This window comes from Balaenoptera musculus, chromosome X (assembly GCF_009873245.2).
Source record: "Balaenoptera musculus isolate JJ_BM4_2016_0621 chromosome X, mBalMus1.pri.v3, whole genome shotgun sequence".
Classification (NCBI taxonomy): Eukaryota; Metazoa; Chordata; class Mammalia; order Artiodactyla; family Balaenopteridae; genus Balaenoptera; species Balaenoptera musculus.
The window spans coordinates 123,737,373-123,763,704 of NC_045806.1; the positions used below are offsets into that span (position 1 = coordinate 123,737,373).

Below are 26,332 nucleotides of genomic sequence, written 5' to 3' on the forward strand. Positions count from 1 at the left end.
CAGGGGAAAGTTCAGATGTTTGAGGAGATTGGAGAAGGTTTGAAATAGTCATTGAAAGGGAGAGAGGGAGCAATCTAAGGGATACAGTAAGATTATGAGGCAATGTCAAGGATCGGGTGATCCTGAAGACGTGAAGTTTGCATAGGTTCCAATCTGTAGATTGTGTGATTTTCTCCAGCAGTGCTTAGCTCATTACCCAGGGACCACTGATTAATGGGTCAAGGGCAACCTGGAGGCCTCAGAGAGGTTGAATAAATTCCCCCCAAGTCACATAATCATACAGCTACTAAGCAGATGAAACAGGATTGGAACTCAGGTTGGCCTGAACTGAATGTACACACTAATAATAATATCAAACAATTACATAGCAGTTTTTTGTACCTGGCACTGTTCTAAGGATTTCACATATAGTAACTCATATAATCATCATACCAATGCCAGGGAGCAAATACTATTATCACCCCCCTGATACAGATAATGAAATGGAAGGACTTTGGGCTTAAGTGACTTTCCAAGTTCAACAGCTAACCAGTGGCACAGCCAAGATCTCGACCCAGGCAGTCTGGCTTCAGAATCCATGCTGTTAACCGTTACGCATTCTGCTTTTCACCATGAGGATACAGGGATGAAAGAGTAGGTTTTAAGTGATTATTACAGAGCACAGACCCTGACCCACTGGATAACAATAAAGCTAGGTGAGATTGCTAATAATGCCACAGGTCAGAATCAGGAAACCAGCTTACCAGATGGACTAAATCTGATAAAATGAAGTTTCATAGGAGTATAACTATATGGTAATTCACTTGAGTCCACCAGTGTTTAGAGTAGACGTATATTGCTGCCTAAAACTGTATTAATTAAAGACAAGTATCTAGAGCAGGGCTTTTCCTGTAAAGGAAAACTTTTCCTGTAAAGAGCCAGATTATAAATATATTTGGCTTTTTAGGGCATATGTTCTCAGTCTCAACTACTCAACTCTGTTGTTTTAGCATGAAAACATCCATAGACAATATGGAAAAGAATGCTGGTGACTGTGTTGCAATAAAACTTTATCTACAAAAACAGTCAGTGGGCCAGATTTGGCCTGGGAGAGGTAGTTGGCTGACCCCCAGTCTAGAACACCTAGAAATAAGAGGGGGATAGATCCCCTCTGCTTTGTTCTACTTAGACCACACTTGGCATGTGGTATTGATTTCTGGCCAGCACATTAAAAAACTTACATTCAGTAAAATTTAGCTTTTATTTTTTAGTTACCATCCTTTGAGTTTTAACATATGCACAGATTCCTGTAATCACTACCTTTAACAGAATACAGAACAATTCCAATATCCCAAAGAGTTCCTTCACATTACCCTTGTGCAGTCAGACTCTTCTCCCCACCCCCAAACTCTAGCAACCACTGACCTCTTCTCTGTCCCTACAGTGTTGCCTTTGCCAGAGTGTCATATAAACAGAATCATACAGTAATGTAAACTTTCCATAGTGAGTCTTTCACTCAGCATATGACTTTGAAATTCATTCAGGTTGTTGCATGCAGCAATAGTTCATTACCTTCTGAGTAACAATCCATTACACAGATACACCACAGTTTGTTTATCCATTCACCTATTGAAGAATATTTGGGTTGTTTCTAGGTTTTTTTGTGATTATTAATAATGTTGCTATCAATAATCATGTACAGAATTTTGTGTGGACATATGTTTTCATTTATCTTGGGTATATACCTAGGAGTGGGACTGCTGGGTCAAGTGTATGTTTAAACTTATAAAAAAGTGCTGAATTGTTCTCCAGCGTGGCTGTACCATTTCCAGAGTGGCTGTATATATGAGACTCAGTTGTTCACATCCTTGCTAGCCCTTGATCTTATTGTTATTTTTTAATCTAAGCCTTTCTAATAGGTGTATAGTGGTATATCACTGTGGTTTTACATTGCATTTCACAAATGACAAATGATGTTGAGCATCTTTTTTCATTTTTGTATATCTTCTTTGATGAAGTGGCCATTCAGATCTTTTGCCCATTTTTTTAAATTGATTTTTATTGCGGTAACATTGGTTTATAACACTATATGTTTCACGTGTACCACATTATATTTCTACTTCTCGATACACGACAGCATGCTCACCACTAAATATTTCATTTCCATCCATCACCATACAGTCAATTCCCTTTACCCATTTTGCCATCCCCGTGCCCTGCCCCTTCCCCTCTGGTGACCACTACTCTGTATCTATATATTTGTTTTTGTTTGGTTTGGTTTTTAAAATTCATTTTGTTGTTTGTTTGGGTTTTTTCATATTCCACGTAAGTGAAATCATATGGTATTAGTCTTTCTCCATCTGACTTATTTCACTGAGCATAATACCTTCAAGGTCCATCCACGTTTTCGCAAATGATGAGATTTCATCTCATGGCTGAGTAGTATTCCACTGTATATATGTTCCACGTCTTTATGCATTCCTCTGTTGATGGACACTTAGGTTGCTTCAATATATTGGCTATATAATAATGTGGCAGTGAACATAGGGGTGCATATATCTTTTCAAATTAGTGTTTTCATATTCTTTGGATAAATATCCAGAAGTGGGATTCTGGATCATATGGTAGTTCTAGTCTTCATTTTTTGAGGAATCTCCATGCTGTTTTCCATAGTGACTACACTAATTTACATTCCCACCAACGGCACATAAGGGTTCCCTCTTCTCCACGTCCTTGCCGACACTTGTTATTTCTTGCCTTTTTGATAGTAGCCATTCTAACAGGCATGAGGCGATATCTCATTGTGGTTTTGATTTGCATTTCCCTAATAATTAGTGATGTTGAACATTTTTTCAGGCGCCTGTTGGCCATCTGTATGTCTTTGGAAAAATGCCTATTTGACTCCTCTACCCATTTTAGTCAGTTCTTTGGTTTTTTGTTTCTTTTGTTTCTTAATATATTTCTTATATTAACCCCTTATCAGATATGTGATTTGCAAATATCTTTTCCCATTCAATAGGTTGTCTTTTCATTTTGTTGATGGTTTCTTTTGCTGGGCAGAAGCTTTTTGTTATGATATAGTCCCATTTGTTTATTTTTGCTTTTGTTTCCCTTGCCTGAGGAGACATATCCAGAAAGATGTTGCTAAGACCAATATCAAAGAGTGTATTGCCTATGTTTTCTTCTAGGATTTTTATGATTTCAGGTCTTACATTCAAGTCTTTAATCCATTTTGAGTTGATTTTTGTATATGGCGTGAGACAGTAATCTAGTTACTTTTTTTGCATGTGGCTGTCCAGTTTTCCCAACACGATTTATTGAAGAGACTATCCTTTTCCCATTGTGTGTTCTTTGCTCTTCTGTTGTAAATTAATTGTCCGTATATATATGGGTTTATTTCTGGGCTCTCAGTTCTGTTCCATTGATCTATGTATCTGTTTTTCTGCTAGAACCATGCTGTTTTGATTACTATAGCTTTGTAATATAGTTTGAAACCAGGGAGTGATACCTCCAGCTTTGCTCTTTTTTTCTCAACATTGCTTTGGCTATTTGGGGTCTTTTGTGGTTCCATATAAATTTTAGAATTTTTTGTTCTATTTCTGTGAAAAATGTCCTTGGGATTTTGATAGGGATTGCACTGAATCTATAGATTGCTTTAGGTAATATGAAATTTTTAACCATGTTAATTCTTTCAATGCATGAGCATGGAATATCTTTCCATTTCTTTGTGTCTTCTTCATTTGCTTTCAACATTTCTTATAATTTTCAGTGTACAGGTTTTTCACCTCCTTGGTTAAATTTATTCCTGGGTATTTTATTCTTTTCGCTGTGATTGTAAATGGAATGGTTTTCTTAATTTCTCTTTCTGCTAGCTCATTGTTAACATGTAGAAATGCAACAGATTTTTGTATGTTGATTTTATACTCTCCAACTTTACTGTATTCATTTACTATTTCTAATAGGTTTCTGATGGAGTAATTAGGGTTTTCTATATGTAAAAACTTGCCACTTGCAAATAATGAGTTTTACTTCTTCCTTTCCAATTTGAATGCCCTTTGTTTCTTTTTCTTGACTAATTGCTCTGGCTAGGACTTCCAATAACAGTGGCCAGAGTGGGCATCCTTGTCTTCTTCCTGATTTTAGAGGGATAGCTTTCAGTTTTCCACCACTGAGTATGATGTTAGCTGTGGATTTGTCATATATGGCTTTTATTATGTTGAGGTACATTCATTCTATACTCGTTTTATTGAGAGATTTTTTTTGGGGTAACAAATACGTGTTGAATCTGGTTAAGTGCTTTTTCTAGATCTATTGAGATGATCATATGATTTTTATCCTTCATTTTTTTAAATGTGAGTATCACATGGATTGATTTATGGATGTTGAAGCATCCTTGCATCCCTGGAATAAATCCCATTTGATCATGGTGTATTATCCTTTTCAATGTATTGTTGGATTCTGTTTGCTAATATTTTGTTGAGGATTTTTGCATCTATGCTCATCAGAGATATTGGCCTGTAATTTTCTTTTTTGTGCTGTATTTGTCTGGTTTTGGCATCAAGGTAATGTTGGCCCCATAAAATCAGTTAGGAAGCATTCCCTTCTCTTCAGTATTTTGTAAGAGTTTGAAAAGGATAGGTAGTAAATCTTTTTTGAATGTTTGCTAGAATTGGCCAAATTCTACCAAACTGTCTGGTCCTGGACTTTTGTTTTTGTGAGAAGTTTTTGATTACTGTTTAAATCTCTTTTCTAACAATTAGTCTATATTCACGTTTTTTATTTCTTCATGATTCAGTCTTGGAAGGTTGTATGATTCTAACAATTTGTCCATTTCTTCTAGGTTGTCCAATTTGTTGGTGTATAGCAACTCATAATATTCTCTTATAATCCTTTGTATTTCTAGGGTATCCATTGTTATTTCTCCTCTTTCATTTCTTATTTTATTTATCAGAGCCTTTTCTCTTTTTTCTTAGTGAGTGTGGCTAAAGGTTTGTCAATTTAGTTTATCTTTTCAAAGAACCAGCTCTTAGTTTCATTGATCTTTTCTATTGTCTTTTCAGTCTTTATTTCATTTACTTTTGCCCTGATGTTTATTATTTCCTTCCTACTGACAGTGAGAGCTCATTTGTTATTTGTTTAATTCCTCTAGGTTAGATTGTTTATTTGAGATTCTCCTTGTTTATTGAGGTAGGCCTGTATTGCTATAAACTACCCTCTTACTACTCCTTTTGCTGCATCCTACAGATTGTGGTATGTCATATTTTCATTTCCATTTGTCTTCAGGTATTTTAAAATTTCTCCTTTGATTTCTTCATTGATCCAGTAGTTGTTTAGTAGTGTGTTTTTCAATCTCAACATATCTGTGATTTTTCCATCTTTCTTCTTGTAGTTGACTTCTAGTATCATACCACTGTGATCGGAAAAGATGCTTGATATGATTTCAGTCTTCTTAAATGTATTGAGATGTGTTTTGTGTCCCAACATATGGTCTGTCATTGAGAAACTTCCATGTGCACTTGAGAAGAATGTGTATTCTGCTGCATTTGGATGGAATGTCCTGTACAAACCTTTCAAATCCATCTGGTCTGGTGTTTTCATTTGTGGCTTCCATTTTCCTTGTTGACTTTCTATCTGGGTGATCTATACATTGATGTCAGTGGGTGTTAACATTCCCTACTATTACTGTGTTGCTGTCAATTTCTCCCTTTAGGTCTGTTAATAATTGCTTTATATATTTTGGTATTCCTATCTTGGGTGCATATATATTAATAACTTATGTCTTCTTGATAAATTGTTCACTTTACCATTATATAACGTCCATCTTCGTCTCTTGCTACTTTTTTTTGGCTTGGAGTCTGTTTTGTCTGATATGAGTATGGCTACACCCACTTTCTTTTGGCTGCAATTTGCTTGGAGTATCATCTTCCATCCCTTCACAAACAGCCTTTACAACTGAGGTGAGTCTCCTGGAAGCAGCATATAACATGTGGGTTTTGTATTTTAATCCATTCAGCCACTCTGTGTCTTTTGATTGGTGAATTCAATTCATTTACATTTAGGGTGATGAATGATAAATAAGGACTTAGTACTGCCATTTTATCTTATGTTTTCTGGTTGTTCTATATTTCCATTTTTTCTTTTTCCTTGTGTTTCTGTCTGCCATTTTGGTTTGGTGGTTTTCTATGACGTTTTTCTCAGTTTCCTCTTTTTTTTGCTTCATGTCTCTGCTGTACATTTATGTTTTGTGGTTACCATGAGGTTTGTATAAAACATCTCATAAACAGAATAGTCCTTTTTCTGCTGATAGCATCTTATCTTCATTTGCCTATACACTTTCCATCCTTTTCCTCTTCTCTTTTGCTCATTTTAAAAATCAGGTTGTTTTTTATCTTATTGTTGAATTTGGGGAGTTCTTTTTGTATTTTGGATATAAATTTTTGGTCAAATATGTTATTTGAAAATATTGTCTCCCAGTCTGTGGCTTGTCTTTTATTCCCTTGATGAGGCCTTTCTAAGAGCAAAATTTCTTAATTTGATGAAGCCAAATTTATCATTTTTTTCTTTAATGGATTGTGATTTTTGGTGTCAAGACTATAAACTTGTTTAACCCAAGGTCATAAAAATTTTCTTCCATGTTTTGTTCTAAGAGTTTTATAGTTTAATTTTTTACATTTATGTCTTTCATCTGTTTTGAATTAACGTTGGTATGTGGTGTGAGGTGTAGGTTGAAGCTTGTTTTGTTCATTGTGTTGTAGCACTATTTGTTAAGAAGACTATCGTTCACTATTGAATTGATTTTGCATTTTTGTAAAAAGTAGATTGACCTTACTTATATGGGTCTATTTCTGGACTCTGTAGTCTCTTCCATTGGCCCATGTCCCTGGCCTTTCACCAATACCATAATGTCTTGAATATTGTAGCTTTATAGTAAGTCTTAAAATAGGATAGTGTGAATCCTCCAACTTTGCTCTTTTTCTAAAATGGTTTGGCTATTCTAGTTCCCTTTCCTTTCCATATGAATTTTAGAAACATGTTGTCTACATTTACAAAGAATCCTGCTTGAATGCCTGTTAGCACTGCGTTACATCTATAGGTCAATTTGGGAAGAATTGACATCTTTACCTTGTTGTATCTTTCAATTCATGAATATGGTATTCCTCCCCATTTATTTAGGTTGCCCACCCTGTTTTTAGAGGGACATTGATAATCTATCATTCTATTTTGGGGAATGTATGCTTGGGGGAAATCCAAATCCCTAAAAACCTATATGAACATCATTACAACATTATTTGTAATAGCAAAAAAAAAATGCTACTATATATCCAACAATAGGGGAATAGTTAAGAAATTCTGAGTTATACACTCAAAAAAATAATTGACCATTAAAAAGGTGGCTTTGAGGATGATATGGCGACATGGGCAAAAACTTACGATATAATGTTAAATGAAATAACCAGAATATAACATTTTATGTGCTTACATTTTGTAGCTATGTAAAAATATGAATAAAAGAAGCTAAAGGAAAATACTCTGAAATAATTGTTCTTATTGTGTTAGAGTGATAGGATTATGGGTGAGTGTTTTCTTTTCCAAATTTTCTCGATTTCTATAATTTACATTACTTTCATAAAAAGTTTTTTAAGAGGGATGCTGCTGAACTGAAATACATTTAGCAAAGAGTAAGCAGGATAGTGAGTGGATTCACAATCAGAATGGCTGAAGAGATAAGCTAACCAGAAGAAAATTGAACTAGAAGAGGGAGCAGGCCGAAGCTGCCTGAGGGAATTGTCATGTGGAAGCGAGACTCAGAGGCCGGATTTAGGCTAGGAAGCCTCAAATGGTGGAACCCCTGAGGGGCAGTTACAGGGGGATAGTATTTGAGCAATAAAAGGAAAAATGTTCTAGGGAGACATCATGGTTAAGAAAGTAGAGCTTGGCTCTTCTCACCAGCTAAACATTCTTGGGTAACTTAACCATTGTGGATCTCCTTTACAAAATTGAGATACTACTGCCTAATTTTCAGGATTAGTGGGAGGGTTGAATGAGTTGATGTATGTGAAACCTGTAGAATAGTGCTTGGAACACCCAGTGTTACCTCCTCCCTCTCTCTCTGATCCAACTGGTGGATCTAAGGACTGAAGGGAGGTGCGTTCTCGGTCACCAAAGGTATTCAAGCAGAGGTATTGTGCTTCCCCAGCACCTAGAGGTTGGTGTCAAACTCATCACTCTGTCCCTTTGCCCTAGCCCAGCATCTCCTCCTACACACACACACGTATACACACAAAGGTAACAAGTGTAGGTGTATAAAAAGTGCATAGAACAGGTACACTGTGTTTGTTGAATGACTTAAATTTGTAGAGGAATGGTTAGAGAAAACCACCTCATAGTGTTATTTTCACCCACCGACAGTAAAATTATTATTTGATTTTCCATGAAGATATTGTAAGTTAATAAGCAGATAATAGTGTTTAGTGAGTAGAATATTCATACAAATATTAGGCATTATAATGACTCCATTACTTATTTCTCCGAACAATATATTTAGCGTCGCTTTTTGTGCTAAGGTTTTCCATTGCCAATTATTATTTAATACCATTGCTGGAGCCTATTTTTCCTATTGGTCCTCAAAGTACAATAATGTTGGCATTATCACTTTAAACAAGGCATTGATGAGAAGACAAGGTGGGACCCCCATATGCGCCTATAACCAGAGAGAAGAGAGATGGTACCATTCACTATGCTTATTATTATTGTGCTCACAAGAAAGAAGCTTCCATGAGATGTGTTGTTTCCTCCAGAATGAGTTTCCCAGACCTTTTTGTTGCTGGAAGCCTGTATGTTGCTGCCATCAAACACTCTCAGCCTCACAGCAAAAGTGGTGTCAAAACACAGCACACCCCCAAGGTCCTTCATCCCTGGGATGAACACGCTAACACCAACAGACTCACCCAGCTCTCCCCTGGCACTAGGTTAATTAGAAATGGCCGAATCACGGCACACAGGGCAGCTGTTCTCCCCTTCTTGGCAAATCATAGACTCCTTGTTATTTCCAGTGATTCAGGCTTGGCAGAAGCTGGGGCCACAGTCAAGGCTCAGGGGTTCTGTCAGAAGCTCCAAGCAAATGGGGCAGGTCACCTCCTCCTGTATGTTCACGAGGATTCCTGAAGCCATGGCAGCTGCTCCCCTGCTCCTACCTGTCCTGACTTCTGAAGGTTCTCTTGCTCACAGAGCCCTGCATGATTGGAAAGGTTAGAAGTGGGCAGAGGAAGAAAGGTAGAAAGAAAATGACACTAGTTGTGTAGAAATCAAGGATGAGCCAAGAACAAAATATTGAAGGACAAAGAAGAAAAGGGGGAGAAATAAATAAAGGAGCTTCTTGACCTGGTTTAAAAAAAAAAAAAAAAAGAAAAAGCAATGGCCGGATCACAAAATAAAGAAAGAAGGCCCATCTAAAACTAAGGCAGACGAAAACATCATGGCTGTCTGGGTCTCCGATCATGTTTATTCAGTTTGCTCTCAACTTCTCAGGACCTGTTGTCACTGGAGGAAACCTGAGAACCTTGTCCACCTCAAACTCTGCAGTTTCTTTCCTGCTCTTTAATGCAGGGTCCCCATCACAGCCTCACACACCCAGCACTTACTATACAAAAGTGAACAGTGGTCTGCTACAGTGGCTCTACCCTGATTCTGTCGGAGTCTGGCCTGTGTTACAGAGTAAAGCCCACCCAGCGCCAGCCTTTGGGACAACTGGGATTAAGAAGAAAGCAATGTGGCAATGACACTGGACTGGGCATCAAGGGACCTTAAAGCTAGTCTTCAGCCTTCCACTACCTTATTTTATGATGCTCAGCAAGTCACTTAAGCATTACGTACTTGGCAATTTCCATCTGTAAAGTTGAAGTGTTGACTGTTCCAAGCTGCTCAGTACAGCTGCTTGTTTAAACTTAATTACAGTTTAATATAAGCTTACTTTCTCAGTCCATTAGGCACATTGCAAGTGCTCAGTAGCCACATGTGGCCAGTGGCTATCATTGGACAGTACAAAATACAAGATTTGCATAATTGCAGAAAGTTCTAGTGAACAGAGTTGCCCCTACATTATCTCTTTTTTCTTTTCTAACTCTATCTCTCTCTCTCTCTTTTTTTTTTTTTTTACCTGTTCCGATGAACCTAGTGGCAGGACAGCAATAAAGACGCAGACATAGAGTATGGACTTGAGGACATGGAGAGGGGGAAGGGTAAACTGCGACGAAGTGAGAGAGTGGCATGGACTTATATATACTACCAAATGTAAAATAGATAGCTAGTGGGAAGCAGCCACATAGCACAGGGAGACCAGCTTGGTGCTTTGTGACCACCTAGAGGGGTGGGATAGGAAGGGTGGGAGGGAGATGCAAGAGGGAGGAGATTTGGGGATATATGTATATGTATAGCTGATTCACTTTCTTATAAAGCAGAAACTAACACACCATTGTAGAGCAATTATACTCCAATAAAAAAAAAAAGAGAGAGAAGATTGGTTCAAGATGGTGGAGTAGAAGGACGTGCGCTCACTTCCTCTTGCGAGAACACCAGAATCTCAACTAACTGCTGAACAGTCATCGACAGGAAGACACTGGAACTCACCAAAAACGATACCCCACATCTAAAGACAAAGGAGAAGCCACAATGAGACAGTAGGAGGGGCACAATCACAATAAAATAAAATCGCATAACTGCTGGGTGGGTGACTCACACACTGGAGAACACTTATACCACAGAAGTCCACTCACTGGAGTGAAAGTTCTGAGTCCCACGTCAGGCTTCCCAATCTGGGAGTCCGGCAATGGGAGGAGGAATTCCTAGAGAATCAGACTTTGAAGGCTAGTGGGGTTTGATTGCAGGACTTCGACAGGACTGGGGGAAACAGAGACTCCACTCCTGGAGGGCACACACAAAGTACTGTGCTCATCAAGACCCAGGGGAAGGAGCAGTGACCCCATAGGAGGCAGAACCAGACCTACGTGCTAGTGTTGGAGGGTCTCCTGCAGAGGTGCGGGTTGGCTGTGTGTCACCGTGAGGACAAGGACACTGGCAGCAGAAGTTCTGGGAAGTACTCCTTGGCGTGAGCCCTCCCAGAGTCTGCCATTAGCCCCAACAAAGAGCCTGGGTAGACTCCAGTGTTGGGTCACCTCAGGCCAAACAACCAACAGGGAGGGAACCCAGCCCAACCCATCAGCACACAAGTGGATTAAAGTTTTACTGAGCTTTGCCCACCAGAGCAACAGTCAGCTCTACCCACCACCAGTCCCTCCCATCAGGAAGCTTGCACAAGCCTCTTAGATAGCCTCATCCACCAGAGGGCAGACAGCAGAAGCAAGAAGAATTACAATCCTGCAGCCTGTGGAACAAAAACCACATTTACAGGAAGATATACAAGATGAAAAGGCAGAGGGCTATGTACCAGATGAAGGAACAAGGTAAAACCCCATAAAAACAACTAAATGAAATGGAGATAGGCAACCTTCCAGAAAAAGAATTTAGAATAATGATAGTGAAGATGATCCAGGACCTCGGAAAAAGAATGGAGGCAAAGATCGAGAAGATGCAAGAAATGTGTAACAAAGATCTAGAAGATTTAAAGAACAAACAGAGATGAACAACACAATAACTGAAATGAAAAATACACTAGAAGGAATCAGTAGCAGAATAACTGAGGCTGGAGAACGGATAAGTGACCTGGAAGACAGAATGGTGGAATTCACTGCTGCAGAACAGAATAAAGAAAAAAGAATAAAAAGAAATGAAGACAGCCTAAGAGACCTCTGGGACAACATTAAACACAACAACATTCGCATTATAGGAGTCCCAGAAGGAGAAGAGAGAGAGAAAGGACCTGAGAAAATCTTTGGAGAGATTATAGTCGAAAACTTCCCTAACATGGGAAAGAAAATAGCCACCCAACTCAAGGAAGCGCAGAGAGTCCCAGGCAGGATAAACCCAAGGAGAAACACGCCGAGACACATAGTAATCAAATTGGCAAAAATTAAAGACAAAAAAAAATTACTGAAAGCAGCAAGGGAAAAACGACAAATAACATACAGGGGAACTCCCATAAGGTTAACAGCTGATTTCTCAGCAGAAACTCTACAAGCCAGAAGGGCGTGGCATGATATACTTAAAGTGATGAAAGGGAAGAACCTACAACCAAGATTACTCTACCCGGCAAGGATCTCATTCACATTCGATGGAGAAATCAAAAGCTTTATAGACAAGCAAATCTAGGAGAATTCAGCACCACCAAACCAGCCCTACAATAAATGCTAAAGGAACTTCTCTAAGTGGGAAACACAAGAGAAGAAAAGGACCTACAAAAACAAACCCAAAACAATTAAGCAAATGGTAATAGGAACATGCATATCGATAATTACCTTAAACGTGAATGGATTAAATGCTCCAACTAAAAGACACAGGCTTGCTGAATGGATACAAAAGCAGGACCCATATATATGCTGTCTACAAGAGACCCACTTCAGACCTAGGGACACATACAGACTGAAAGTGAGGGGATGGAAAAAGATGTTCCATGCAAACGGAAATCAAAAGAAAGCTGGAGTAGCAATACTCATATCAGATGAAATAGATTTTGAAATAAGGAATGTTACAGGAGACAAGGGAGGACACTACATAATGATTAGGGGATCAATCCAAGAAGAAGCTATAACAATTATAAATATATATGCACCCAACATAGGAGCACCTCAATACATAAGGCAACTGCTAACAGCTATAAAAGAGGAAATTGACAGTAACACAATAATAATGGGGGACGTTAACACCTCACTTACACTAATGGACAGATCATCCAAACAGAAAATTAACAAGGAAACAGAAGCTTTAAATGACACAATAGACCAGATAGATTTAATTGATATTTATAGGACATTCCATCCGAAACCAGCAGATTACACTTTCTTCTCAAGTGCGCTCGGAACATTCTCCAGGATAGAGCACATCTTGGGTCACAAGTCAAGCCTCAGTAAATATAAGAAAATTGAAATCATATCAAGCATCTTTTCTGACCACAGTGCTATGAGATTAGAAATCAATTACAGGGAATAAAACGTAAAAAACACAAACACATGGAGGCTAAACAATACGTTACTAAATAACCAAGAGATCACTGAAGAAATCAAAGACGAAATCAAAAAATACCTAGAGACAAATGACAATGAAAACACGATGATCCAAAACCTATGGGGTGCAGCAAAAGCAGTTCTCAGAGGGAAGTTTATAGCTATACAAGCCTACCTCAAGAAACAAGAAAAACCTCAAATAAACAACCTAACCTTACACCTAAAGGAACTAGAGAAAGAAGAACAAATAAAACCCAAAGTTAGCAGAAGGAAAGAAATCATAATGATCAGAGCAGAAATAAATGAAATAGAAACAAAGAAAACAGTAGCAAAGATCAGTAAAACTAAAAGCTGGTTCTTTGAGAAGATAAACAACATTGATAAACCCTTAGCCAGACTCATCACGAAAAAGAGGGAGAGGATTCAGATCAATAAAGTTAGAAATGAAAAAGGAGAAGTTACAATAGACACCGCAGAAATACAAAGCATCCTAAGCGACTACTACGAGCAACTCTATGCCAATAAAATGGACAACCTGGAAGAAATGGACAAATTCTTAGAAAGGTATAACCTTCCAAGACTGAACCAGGAAGAAATAGAAAATATGAACAGACCAGTCACAAGTAATGAAATTGAAACTGTGATGAAAAATTTTCCAACAAACAAAAGTCCAGGACCAGATGGTTTCACAGGTGAATTCTATCAAACATTTAGAGAAGCGGTAACACCATCCTTCTCAAACTCTTCCAAAAAAATTGCAGAGGAAGGAACACTCCCAAACTCATTCTATGAGGCCACCATCACCCTGATACCAAAACCAGACAAAGATACTACAAACAAAGAAAATTACAGACCAATATCACTGATGAATATAGATGCAAAAATCCTCAACAAAATACTAGCAAACAGAATCCAACAACACATTAAAAGGATCATACACCACGATCAAGTGGGATTTATCCCAGGGATGCAAGGATTCTTCAGTATATGCAAATCAATCGATGTGATACACCATATTAACAAATTGAAGAATAAAAACCATATGATCATCTCAATAGATGCAGAAAAAGCTTTTGACAAAATTCAACACCCATTTATGATAAAAACTCTCCAGAAAGTGGGCATAGAGGGAACCTACCTCAACATAATAAAGGCCATATACGACAAACCCACAGCAAACATCATTCTCAATGGTGAAAAACTGAATGCATTTCCTGTAAGATCAGGAATAAGGCAAGGATATCCACTCTCGCCACTCTTATTCAACATAGTTTTGGAAGTCCTAGCCACAGCAATCAGAGAAGAAAAAGAAATAAAAGGAATCCAAATTGGAAATGAAGAAGTAAAGCTGTCACTGTTTACAGATGACATGATGCTATACATAGACAATCCTAAAGATGTCACCAGAAAACTACTAGAGCTAATCAGTGAATTTGGTAAAGTTGCAGGACACAAAATTAATGCACAGAAGTCTCTTGCATTCCTATACACTAATGATGAAAAATCTGAAAGAGAAATTAAGGAAACACTCCCATTTACCATTGCAAGAAAAAGAATAAAATACCTAGGAATAAACCTACCTAGGGAGACAAAAGACCTGTATGCAGAAAACTATAAGACACTGATGAAAGAAATTAAAGATGATACCAACAGATGGAGAGATATACCATGTTCTTGGATTGGAACAATCAATATTGTGAAAATGACCGTACTACCCAAAGCAATCTACAGATTCAATGCAATCCCTATCAAATTACCAATGGCATTTTTTACAGGACTAGAACAAAAAATCTTAAAATTTGTATGGAGACACAAAAGACACCGAATAGCCAAAGCAGTCTTGAGGGAAAAAACCAGAGCCGGAGGAATCAGGCTCCCTGACTTCAGACTATACTACAAAGCTACAGTAATCAAGACAATATGGTACTGGCACAAAAACAGAAATATAGATCAATGGAACAGGATAGAAAGCCCAGAGATAAACCCATGCACCTATGTTCAACTAATCTATGACAAAGGAGGCAAGGATATACAGTGGAGAAAAGATAGTCTCTTCAATAAGTGGTGCTGGGAAAACTGGACAGCTACATATAAAGGAATGAAATTAGAACACTAACACCATACACAAAAATAAAGTTAAAATGGATTAGAGACCTAAATGTAAGACCAGACACTATAAAACTCTTAGAGGAAAACATAGGAAGAACACACTTTGACATAAATCACAGCAAGATCTTTTTTGATCCACCTCCTAGAGTAATGGAAATAAAAACAAAAATACACAAATGGGACCTAATGAAACTTAAAAGCTTTTGCAAAGCAAAGGAAACTACAGAGAAGTCGGAAAGACAACCCTCAGAATGGGAAAAAATATTTGCCAGCGAAACAACAGACAAAGGATTAATCTCCAAAATATATAAACAGCTCATGCTGTATTAAAAAACAACCCAATCCAAAAATGGGCAGAAGACCTAAATAGACATTTCTCCAAAGAGGACATACAGATGGCCAAGAAGCACATGAAAAGCTGTTCAACATCACTAATTATTAGAGAAATGCAAATCAAAAGTACAGTGAGGTATCACCTCACAGCAGTTAGAATGGGCATCATCAGAAAATCTACAAACAACAAATGCTGGAGAGGGTGTGGAGAAAAGGGAACCCTCTTGCACTGTTGGTGGGAATGTAAATTGATACAGCCACTATGGAGAACAATATGGAGGTTCCTTAAAAAACTAAAAATAGAATTACCATACGACCCAGCAATCCCACTACTGGGCATATACCCAGAGAAAACCATAATTCAAAAAGACACATGCACCCGAATGTTCATTGCTGCTCTATTTACAGTAGCCAGGTCATGGAAGCAACCAAAGTGTCCACCAACAGATGAATGGATAAAGAAGATGTGGTACATATATACAATGGAATATTACTCAGCCATAAAAAGTAATGAAATTGGGTCATTTGTAGAGATGTGGATGGATCTAGAGACTGTCATACAGAGTGAAGTAAGTCAGAAAGAGAAAAACAAATATCGTATGTTAACACATGTATGTGGAACCTAGAAAAATGGTACAGATGAACTGGTTTGCAGGGCAGAAATAGAGACACAGACGTAGAGCACAAACATATGGGCACCAAGTGGGGGAAAGCAGTGGGGGTTGGTGGTGGTGGTGTGATGAATTGGGAGACTGGGATTGACGTGTATACGCTGATGTGTATAAAATGGATAACTACTAAGAACCTGCTGTATAAAACAATAAATAAAATAAAATTCAAAAAAAAAAGAAACCAAATTGAGTTATTTGTAGTGAGGTGGATGGACCTAGAGTCTGTCATACAGAGTGAAGTAAGTCAGAAAGAGAAAAACAAATACCGTATGCTGACATATATATATGGAATCTAAAAAAAAAATGGTTCTGAAGAACCTAGGGGCAGCTCAGGAATAAAGACGCAGACGTAGAGAATGGACTTGAGGACACCGGAGGGGAGGGGTAAGCTGGGACGAAGTGAGAGAGTGGCATGGACATATATACGCTACCAAATGTAAAATAGATAGCTAGTGGGAAGCAGCCGCATAGATTATCTCTTAAGATCTGCTCTAGGTCTTCATTCTGAGTCTTATCATTAAATAAAACCAAGTCTAGATTTACATTTTCGACTAGTACCCTTGACCATGTTTAGAGTATGTCTGAATAACTTATTTCCATCCTGAGGCTTCTGTAGAATATATTGGTCAAATGCGATTCTGGTTCTGAGCAGTGCCCCTACTACATAAAAAAGAACTAAAAATCAGTCTAAGTAGGGAGAAAGAGATAAGGTGAATGTTCCTGCAAAAGAGAGATGAGAAAACTTAAGGCATATACACCTGGCTCTGTGGGCAGTACCTCGGGCAAGTTCAGTGAGAGTGATGATGCCTTCATCCCCAGGCTCTGGGGAGGAAAGGGCACAGGAGGCTCTAGAAGGGCCCTCCCCCAAAAACAGTACTCTCAAAACCCAGAACCTGGGAACTTCCCTGGTGGCGCAGTGGTTAAGAATCCACCTGCCAGTGCAGGGGACACGGGTTCGAGGCCTGGTCTGGGAAGATCCCACGTGCCGTGGAGCAACTAAGCCCGTGCACCACAACTACCGAAGCCCATGCGCCTAGAGCCCGCGCTCCGCAAGAGAAGCCACTGCAGTGAGAAGCCCACACCCTGGAATGAAGAGTAGCCCCCACTCACCGCAACTAGAGAAAGCCCACGTGCAGCAACGAAGACCCAACGCAGACAAAATTAAATAAATGAAAGAAAGAAAGAAAGAAAGCTATCATGTTTGAAAAGCTACAGCAGCCCTTAGAAATGGAATACTAACATCTTGTGTAAGTCTTTGAAAAGGCTTAGACTGGGATTGAGAGAAATGTATCCTTCTGTCTCCCTTTGTCTGGAGTTGTCGTTCTCCAGTGCCTTTCACTTATAGTAGAAGCTGGCTTTCTAATGACTGCTGTGTCACTGCATACACACTGTGTATCTGTCCAGCAGTGAGAGATCAACAAATCTCTGGTGATTCTGGGAAAATGATAACGAATTGCATGTTATTCTTTAAAAAAAAGCCAAGTCTGACAAGTTTATTTTAGTTCTACTTTTGAATGATAACTAATAAGTGTCATTATCTTACACTCATTCTTATTTTGAAGACTCTAGCTACCTAGAGTCCGGCCACACCCTGAGCCTGGACCTGGTCTAGCGGCCCACCTCTTAGATGCCTTGCAGAGAGCAGACGCTCAATAAATGTTTTTAGAATGAATGAAATTAAAAGTAGATCATTCAAGATGTTGCTGGGGGGAGAAGCCAGTGAAGGTGTGTAGGTTTTATCACATTGGTTTAGCTGACCTGGAGCTGAAGGAGCAAACTGGAGGTTAACTGTAAAGAAATATCTCATGCTAGGAGGATATAGCATGTCATTCCATCCAGTAAAATGGCTCTGAAAAAGAAAAGACAAAAAACAAACAAACAAACAAAAAAAACATGGCTGTAACATTATGAAAGCCCGGAGAATTGTTTCAAGCCAGTATATTTTATTTTTATTTATTTATTTGTTTTTATTGAATCATAGTTGATTTACAATGCTGTATTAGTTTCAGGTGTACAGCAAAATGATTCAGTTATACATATATAAAACTGAATATATATATTCATATATATGTGTATGTGTGTGTGTGTATATATATATATATGTATATATTCTTTTTCAGATTCTTTCCCCATATAGATTATTACAAACTATTGAGTATAGTTCCCTGTGCTATACAGTAGGTCCTTGTTGCTTATCTATTTTATATATATAATAGTGTGTATATGTTACTCCCAAATTCCTAATTTATCCCTCCCCCACCTTTGCCCTTTGGTAACTGTAAGTTTGTTTTCTATGTCTGTGAGTCTGTTTCTGTTTTGTAAATAAGTTCATTTGTATCATTTTTTTAGACTCCACATATAAGTGATATCATACGATGTTTGTCTTTCTCTGTCTGACTTACTTCACTTAGTATGATAATCTCTAGGTCCATCTATGTTGCTGCAAATGGCATTATTTCATTCTTTTTAATGGCTGAGTAGTATTCCATAAACAAAACAAAAAGACAACCTACCGAATGGGAGAAAATATTTGCAAATGATGCAACCGACAGTGGATTAATCTCTAAAGTATACAAACAGCCGCTCACGCAGCTCAATATCAAAAAAACAAATAACCCAATCAAAAAATGGGCAGAAGATCTAAATAGACATTTCTCCAAAGAAGACATACAGATGGCCAACAGGCACATGAAAAGATGCTCAGCATTGCTGATTATTAGAGAAATGCAAATCAAAACTGCAGTGAGGTATCACCTCACACCAGTCAGAATGGCCATCTTGAAAAAATCTACAAACAATAAATGCTGGAGGGGGTGTGGAGAAAAGGGAACCCTCCTGCACTGTTGGTGGGAATGTACTGTAAATTGGTGTAGCCACTATGGAGAACAGTATGGAGGTTCCTTAAAAAACTAAAAATATAGCTAACATTTGATCCAGCAATCCAACTACTGGGCACATACCCGGAGAAAACATGCACCCCAATGTTCATTGCAGCACTGTTTACAATAACCAAGACATGGAAGCAACCTAAATGTCCATCAACAGATGAATGGATAAAGAAGATGTGGGGTGTGTGTGTGTGTGTGTGTGTGTGTGTGTGTGTGTGTGTATATATAATGGAATAGTATTCAGCCATAAAAAGAATGAAATAATGGCATTTGCAGGAACATGGATGATATATATATATATATATATATATATATATATATATATACACACACACACACACACACACACACACACACACAATCAAGCCAGTATATTTTAAATGATGGTCATTTGGATGTACTTAATGGTAAACTAATTTGAAACAGAAGAGCTAGACACTCGAAAAAGGTAAGAAATGGCCTTTGAGAAACGTCAGATTCCTCTGATGCCTGAACTGGACTCTTGAGCAGAAGCCCTCCAGCTAGGTTTCCTTTTCGCCCCTGATCTTTGCAAAACATTTCTCAATGGCCAGTTCTTACATTTCTTACCCTTGAACTGATATGAATATTGCCTTTACCAAAGAAGGCAATTTCAGTCTAACAGCATTTTCTAGTGGGACGGCCAGTTTTCTGTTCTGATTGGTTCAACTAATTGAGACAGATGTCCTGATAAGGATCGATATTTACAAGGCAATCATCTGTTGGGAGTCAAATTCCATTAGTTGCATGGGCTGTGGCCTCAGGTTGCTGTTGCCGAAATTTGCAGAACTCGATGGATCTGGTTGAATTCTGCCCAGTATATCACTGTGGTGGTCTGTCCCCCTTTCGCAGCCTTTGGGGTAGCTGGTCCAGAAGAAGTTGCATGGCTAGGTCCTGCATATGGCCATCCACATCCCATTACATTCAGTGGATGAAGTGGAATTGATTGCATCTGGCAATGGCAAGAAGATGAATAGATTGTCTGAATGAGCACATGCTGAAGCTGCGGGGTCACTGATCTCTGTGCTCCCCGATTCTAAATTAGAATTAGGCTCTTTTTTAGTGGAACCCTGGTTTGGGGGCTGCCAGGACAAAGGCATCCAGTGTGAGCTGGATTTTTTGCATGTACTGTCCAGGGGCCAATGCAGAAAATTTCCAGATTCCCTGAAACAACTGCCAACACTATAAAGAGTTTTGAATAAAGCAGTCATTTATTTATTTGAAGGACTAGTGCCAGGGTTTTTACACCACGTCAATGAAATCATAACTTACTGTTAGAAACTTTTAAAAGATTTACGCTTTTTTGTTTGTTTGTTTTCCTGGTGGCTTGCATTTTGTGTTGGCTCCTTGTTGGGAAGTCTTGTCTAATGTAACAGTTGATTTTATACTTCTTCCCTACCAGCACTTGCATAGAAATCAGAGATACAAGCTTGGGAGACTGTCTTAAGAGCATTCCAAACAGAAGAATATTCATTCAATTAAATGGAACAGGGTTTTGAGACCGCTAGAGAGGTTTGGGAGGAGTGTTAGTGATCAAACCCAGGAAAGTCTATGGTTCCACTGTTGGTGGACTTCCCAAGAGCCGAGCAAACAAACAGACAAATTGGGCTGTTAGCCGCCTCACTGTGAGACAGCAGGCTCCCCTCGTGCCCAGCACTTCCCCACCGTCCCTGAGAACAGGATCAATTTCCTTAGCCAGTTTGGTCAGCCATGTTTATATGTCACGTAAAAAACCCCACTGCTCCATTTTCAGTTTTGCATCTTCTCATCAATATCACTGACTTTACAGAGATAAAGAATATAATCACATGATTGTGTAAGGCAGTGCAGTTGGTCCACTAGCCCCACCACTACCCCTGCCTTTCTAGGAATCCCTTTCCCAGTACCCTAGCCAGGGGCTATCCCGCCTTTTAGATATGGGCTACTCACTGCCTTCTAAAGCAGTAGGCTCTGTGGTTGGAAATCTCACACAAGTGGAAATTCTTTCTTAGTTTGAGCTAAAATTGTTTCCCTAATAACATCTACCCATAGGGCTAGTCCTAACCTCTTGGTCCACAAAGCAGGTCCCAAATCTCTTCCATGTGCCAACCCTTCGGGTATCTGAATGCACCTCTCACACCTTCCCTCAGCCTCCCTTTTCCATAGACTAAACTTTCCCCCTTCTCTTAAAGGGCATTTACAAATGTTGTGGTAACCGTCCCTTTTAAGAGATTCCAATGCCCCTGCTGAAATGGGGCATCCCGGTGGCACGCTCTGTTTCAGATGTGGTCTGTCTCATAAAATGTACTGTTATTGTACAACCGACTGTTACCTTCCACATTCTGGGCATCATGCTTACCTAAATATCACCTGAGCTGACATTGGTTCTTTTGGCTGCCAAATCCCTCAAATTTACTTAGGAGTCAACTAAAATCTTTAGGTTTTTAGCCCATGAATTACAGCTAAGTCAGGTGGTCTTTCTCGTTTTGCAATTTCACACTTGGTTTGTAGAATATAATTGCAGTTTTCATTTACCTCTGTTAAAATTCATCTTATTGGCTTCAGGCCAGTTTTGCAAGATCTTTCTGAGTTTTGAATGCTCACAGTTTAGTGTCACCTGCAATTTTGATATGCAGACATTCTATATGTTTTTTCTTAAGTTATTGATTGAATGACATGTTTCTGAAAGCGTTTGTTTCAACCAAAGGGCTCAATAAAACGTGAGCCATTATTATTATTATTATTCACACACAGACACACACATACACACACGTACGTGCACAGACACTGCTCCCCTCGCCTTCACCATGAAGCCTTTCCCAACGCCTCACACAGAGAACTCCTCCCTGACACCTTAGTGTGTCAAGCAGAGTGAGCTCTTCACTGGAAGGAACTTGACTTTTTATGCTTTCTGGATCCTGGTGACTGGTACATAATAGTACAAGTTAGTAGAACAAAATGCAGGGAATCCATCAAAGGGACTTCACCTCTTTGTGCCTGTTTCCTCATCTGTCCAACAAGTATGATGCTAATCCCTGCCTCTTTAGTTTGTGGTACAGAAAGTCCAAGAGTGAGAACTAAGTGCCTGACAGACTGTAATCAGTTGGTAAATCTTGATATTATTCTTATTAATAATATGGTAATTCACACATAGAAACTTCAGAAACTAATGATAATATCTCATATTAGCCAGTTATTACGGACTAGGCACTGGAGATAGGTGAATAAGACAAGGCTTGGGACAACATACTAGATACTTGAAATAACAGCCAGCTCTGTGTTCGATGAGTATGGGATGCATTTGAGATCAGCAGAGTCTGGAGTTCAGACTGTGTTCTGCCCCTCGGCACGTGGGGCACCCCGTTTCTGTTTCTAAGTTGGGCAAAGCAGGGCTGCCCACAAGTTCTTTTGGCTTTGCTCAAGTCCTAGTCCTGGAGGATATGCTTGGAAAATAACCGCTGGTGGAAAAGGGCCTTTTCTGATTTTTCTGGGTTTGACTAGGGAGTCTTCAGATCACAGGAGTGTAAGCATCTGCCGTATTGTCAGAAATTGTGTCGAATGCTCTACTGCTTGTGAAATACTGAAAAATAAACCAGCATTGCTTACTTGGTCCTTTCTCCACAAAACACGTTAGTCAGCCTCACGAAGGGGAGACACATGTAGTGTCGTGGAAAGGGTGTGCACCGTGGACCCGATCCCCAGCGATCGCTTACGGCCAGTGTGAGGCTCTACCTCTTGCAGCCTCCACTACGTCGACTGCCCAGTGGGGGGATGAATCCCTGCTTTGTCTCTCTCGGGGAGGATCAAAGGAGCCCAGAGATGAAGGAGTTTCAGACCAATATCATGTGTGTGTGTGTGTGTGTGTGTGTAATTTTGGGGTTAGCAGAGCAGTCATGCTTGTGTTGAGTACAGGTGCTCAGCCCTGGAGCCTGTTGCCAAAGCCTTGGCAACACTTTGGAGCAGGTGCTCATCCCCACCTGATGAACAGGAAGAGGATTAGTACAGGTGGATCAGGGTGGGTGCGTGTTCTTATCTTGGGAGTAGCAAGAACATAAAAACAGATTAATATCCTTCACGTGTGAGTGAAAAGAATAACAATGAAAAATCCGCTGTGAGCTTCGTGCACGTTCCAGGTCTAACTCATTTTGAGAAGTGGAAGAGCTTGCACCGAGGTTCTTTGCTGAAGACAGTCTTTCAGGAAATTATCTTCCTTTCAGCTGCCTCCTCCCTATCTTAATCAAATGCATTGGTGGTGCCGCGGAGCCAGCTTGCTGCTTCATGAAATCTCACGTTCTCAAATACAGAGACTCAGTTGTCATTGAAAATGTGACAGTGTACGTATCAATAGCTTCGTGTGGATTGGCCAGCGGGGCAGCGTGCTCCGACAGTAACTCAAGATCATCCCATTCTGCCGCCCAATAAATACAGCAGACCTGGGGGAGAAGGTACACTTTCGAGAAGCGATTCATCCATCCAGGTGTCTGAAACACTTTTGAATAAACCCAGAGGCACACCTCTAAAAGCCAGTGATGGAAAGGGATGGATAAGGAAGCCTCTCATTGATCGAGGCCTGCTCCGTGGTTGCTGAAGAGACAGTACGCCTATCCCAGGCTGGGGCTTACTGCCCTTTGGTTGACTCTGGCTCAGTAGGACCTGTGTCTTTTAAATCAGTGGTCCCCAGCCTTTTTGGCACCAGGGACTGGTTTCGTGGAAGACAGTTTTTCCATGGACGGGATGGGGGGGATGGTTCAGGTGATACTGCGAGCGATGGGGAGCCGCAGATGAAGCTTCACTCACTCGCCCGCCGCTCCCCTCCTGCTGTGCGGCCTGGTTCCTAACAGGCCACGGACCAGTACCGGTCTGCGGGCCAGGGGTTGGGGACCACGGTTTTAAATGATGGGACTAATATTGGAGAAGACCAGCCTTACTCAGGAAAAACTATATAAGATTTAAAAGAAATCATTGAGTATTTTAAAGACACAGAGTATCTGGAAATTCAGCTTTAAACTGTTGTCACGTAGAGTTACTTTGGGCCAGTTTTGATGAATACATAAGTAGCATTTGTCACGAACGTTATCAACTGCGTACAAATGCACAACTCGAAAACACTTGGAAATAGTCTATCTCTTAAGTAGGTTAAGCATCCCCTCTAAATCTTGTATGCATTTTTAATGTACTTACAGCCTCTTTTTAAATAGCGCCAGGTAGAGTAATCTGTGTCAGGGCTCCTCTGAACCGTACTTACAAATTCTGCTGCAGCAGTGCCACTGTGAATGAATCTGTGAAGTATCTCGTTGCATTACAGCTCTGCATACATCAAAGACTCTTTCTGAACTGGATAATTATAGAAGGGGAAAAAAACATGTTTTAGTGCTACCTGAGAGTTATTAATATTACCTTTGAAATGACTAATTATGTTACCCATAAACACTGGGAAAAAGTATTATATAACTGACTCATTAAAAAGGCCTTTCATAAACTTTGATCCACCCCACCCTCCAAGCTCTCCTTCATTTCCATCATTACATTGATTTTTAGATTTAATGTTTATATACCAAAATGTTTGATGAATCCAGCACAGGCTGGCACCCTCCTGCTTCACAAACTTTGTCATCTCTCTGAGGCCGGGGTGTTGAGCATGTGATTTAATTATCCCCACTCTTCAGGTAAAGCACGTTGGCCACGAGCCCTAAGACTCAAGCAAGATTTGAACAGCACCTCTTTTCAAAAGGAGCGTTTGAAAGAACTGAGAAGGTGCCCCCGCTGATAGCAGAGAGTGGGCACCAGAGGGGCTTTTCCAACGTTAAGACTTGAACTCACAAACACACTGTGTCAATAGCGTGGCTGCAATCTTGTCACTATCTGTTAGGCTACATCAAGAGAAATGACTATCAGAGCATCCAGAAGGAGGGTGGTGATGGTACCCTCCCCTGAGCCGGCAGATCACACCTGAAACAGGATACCACGAGTTAGAGGAGCCCCAGGCAATGCGGACTCCCTCCTGGGAGCGCCTGAGATAGTTGACAGAACGAGGAACTCAAGCATTAGAAGAAAAGTAGAAGGTTCTTGATCAGTGAATGAACAAGCCACCCATGTGTCCTCCTGGCGAAAAGACAGCACCAGGGGATATGGCTGCTGTCTCCCAACAGCTTCTCAGGCGAAAGAAGAGGTGATGAGTTCTGTGCGGCTTCAAAATACGATCCAGAGGTAGAAACTCCCGGGAGACAGGCTTTTAGCTCCCAGCCAGGAAGAATAGTGTGATCTGGCTGTCTCAACATGGGACAGGCTGCTTTGAGCGGTAGTGAGCTCACCGTCACTGGCAATGTGCAATTGGATGTGGGATGGCCCTTTGTCTCGCAGATAGGCTTCAAGCACCAGTGTGGAGCAGTGGAAGGGACCGAATGTTCCCCTGAAAAAAAGTAGGCCAATTAAGTCAGTAAGTATTTAGAAAGGGCCTACCATGTTTAGTGCCAAGAAGGTGTTTCATTTTTCGAAGTGCCCGCAAATAAAGTTGCTTTGTTTTTCCTCATCAGGAGATGACCCATCCCTGGCCTACTCCTCTCACTGCCATGCATACTTCTGGAAACTCTGAGCAGAGCACATTTTCCATCCCAGGACAGGTCAGTTATCTTCCTTGCTCCATTTTCCTTGATCTGATGTCAGTTATACCAATCTTCCCGTTGGATTCTTAAAAATAGAAATGGCCTTGGTGTTCTAAGCGCCATAAAATGTAGACTCTCTCGTGTCCCTCGGGCTGTTAATACAAATAGCATTTTATTGAAAGAGCATCTTTAAGAGAATGTCCACCAGACGCTGGCATGCGAATCCTAATGCCTAGAGCACCGCCACTGGCCAAGCTACTGTGCCCAGAGCTCGTGGACTGGAGAGAGGAGTGAACTCATCCCTTAAGAAAGACCCAGTAGATGGTGGAACAACATCCAAGATTGTTTTTAATTAGAAACCCCTATACTCTTCAGTCTAATGGATCAGTTTTCACTTTTGTGTATCACTTGCAGTCCTCGTTCACAAGCAGGCAGATCTTCACACACCAACACACCATACTGACAGAACTTTTTCTCCTACAGTTCTAGTCAAATGTTTCATATAATTTTTTCCCTCACTTGCTCTCAGTAAGAATTTTTTCTCACCATCAGTTTTTAAAATGCCTGAGTAGACATGGATATTCTAATAACACACTTTAAAAGAAAAAAAATAATGTCTTCCTTCTTTTCTTCCTTCC

At 39.9% G+C, this 26,332-nt stretch overlaps 1 protein-coding gene across 2 annotated transcripts in view; it reads left to right on the forward strand.

Moving 5' to 3' along the window:
* The window catches only part of AFF2 (AF4/FMR2 family member 2), a 487,741-nt gene that overhangs the window by 302,904 nt on the left and 158,505 nt on the right, over positions 1-26,332 (forward strand). The window contains exon 5 of one of the 2 annotated variants that reach the window (XM_036840574.1): positions 25,626-25,712. The exons of the other annotated variant lie outside the window; for it this stretch is intronic. Within the exon in view, the coding sequence (XP_036696469.1) occupies positions 25,626-25,712 (87 nt within the window). The remainder of the gene's footprint in view (positions 1-25,625; positions 25,713-26,332) is intronic. 2 annotated transcript variants of the gene reach the window in all.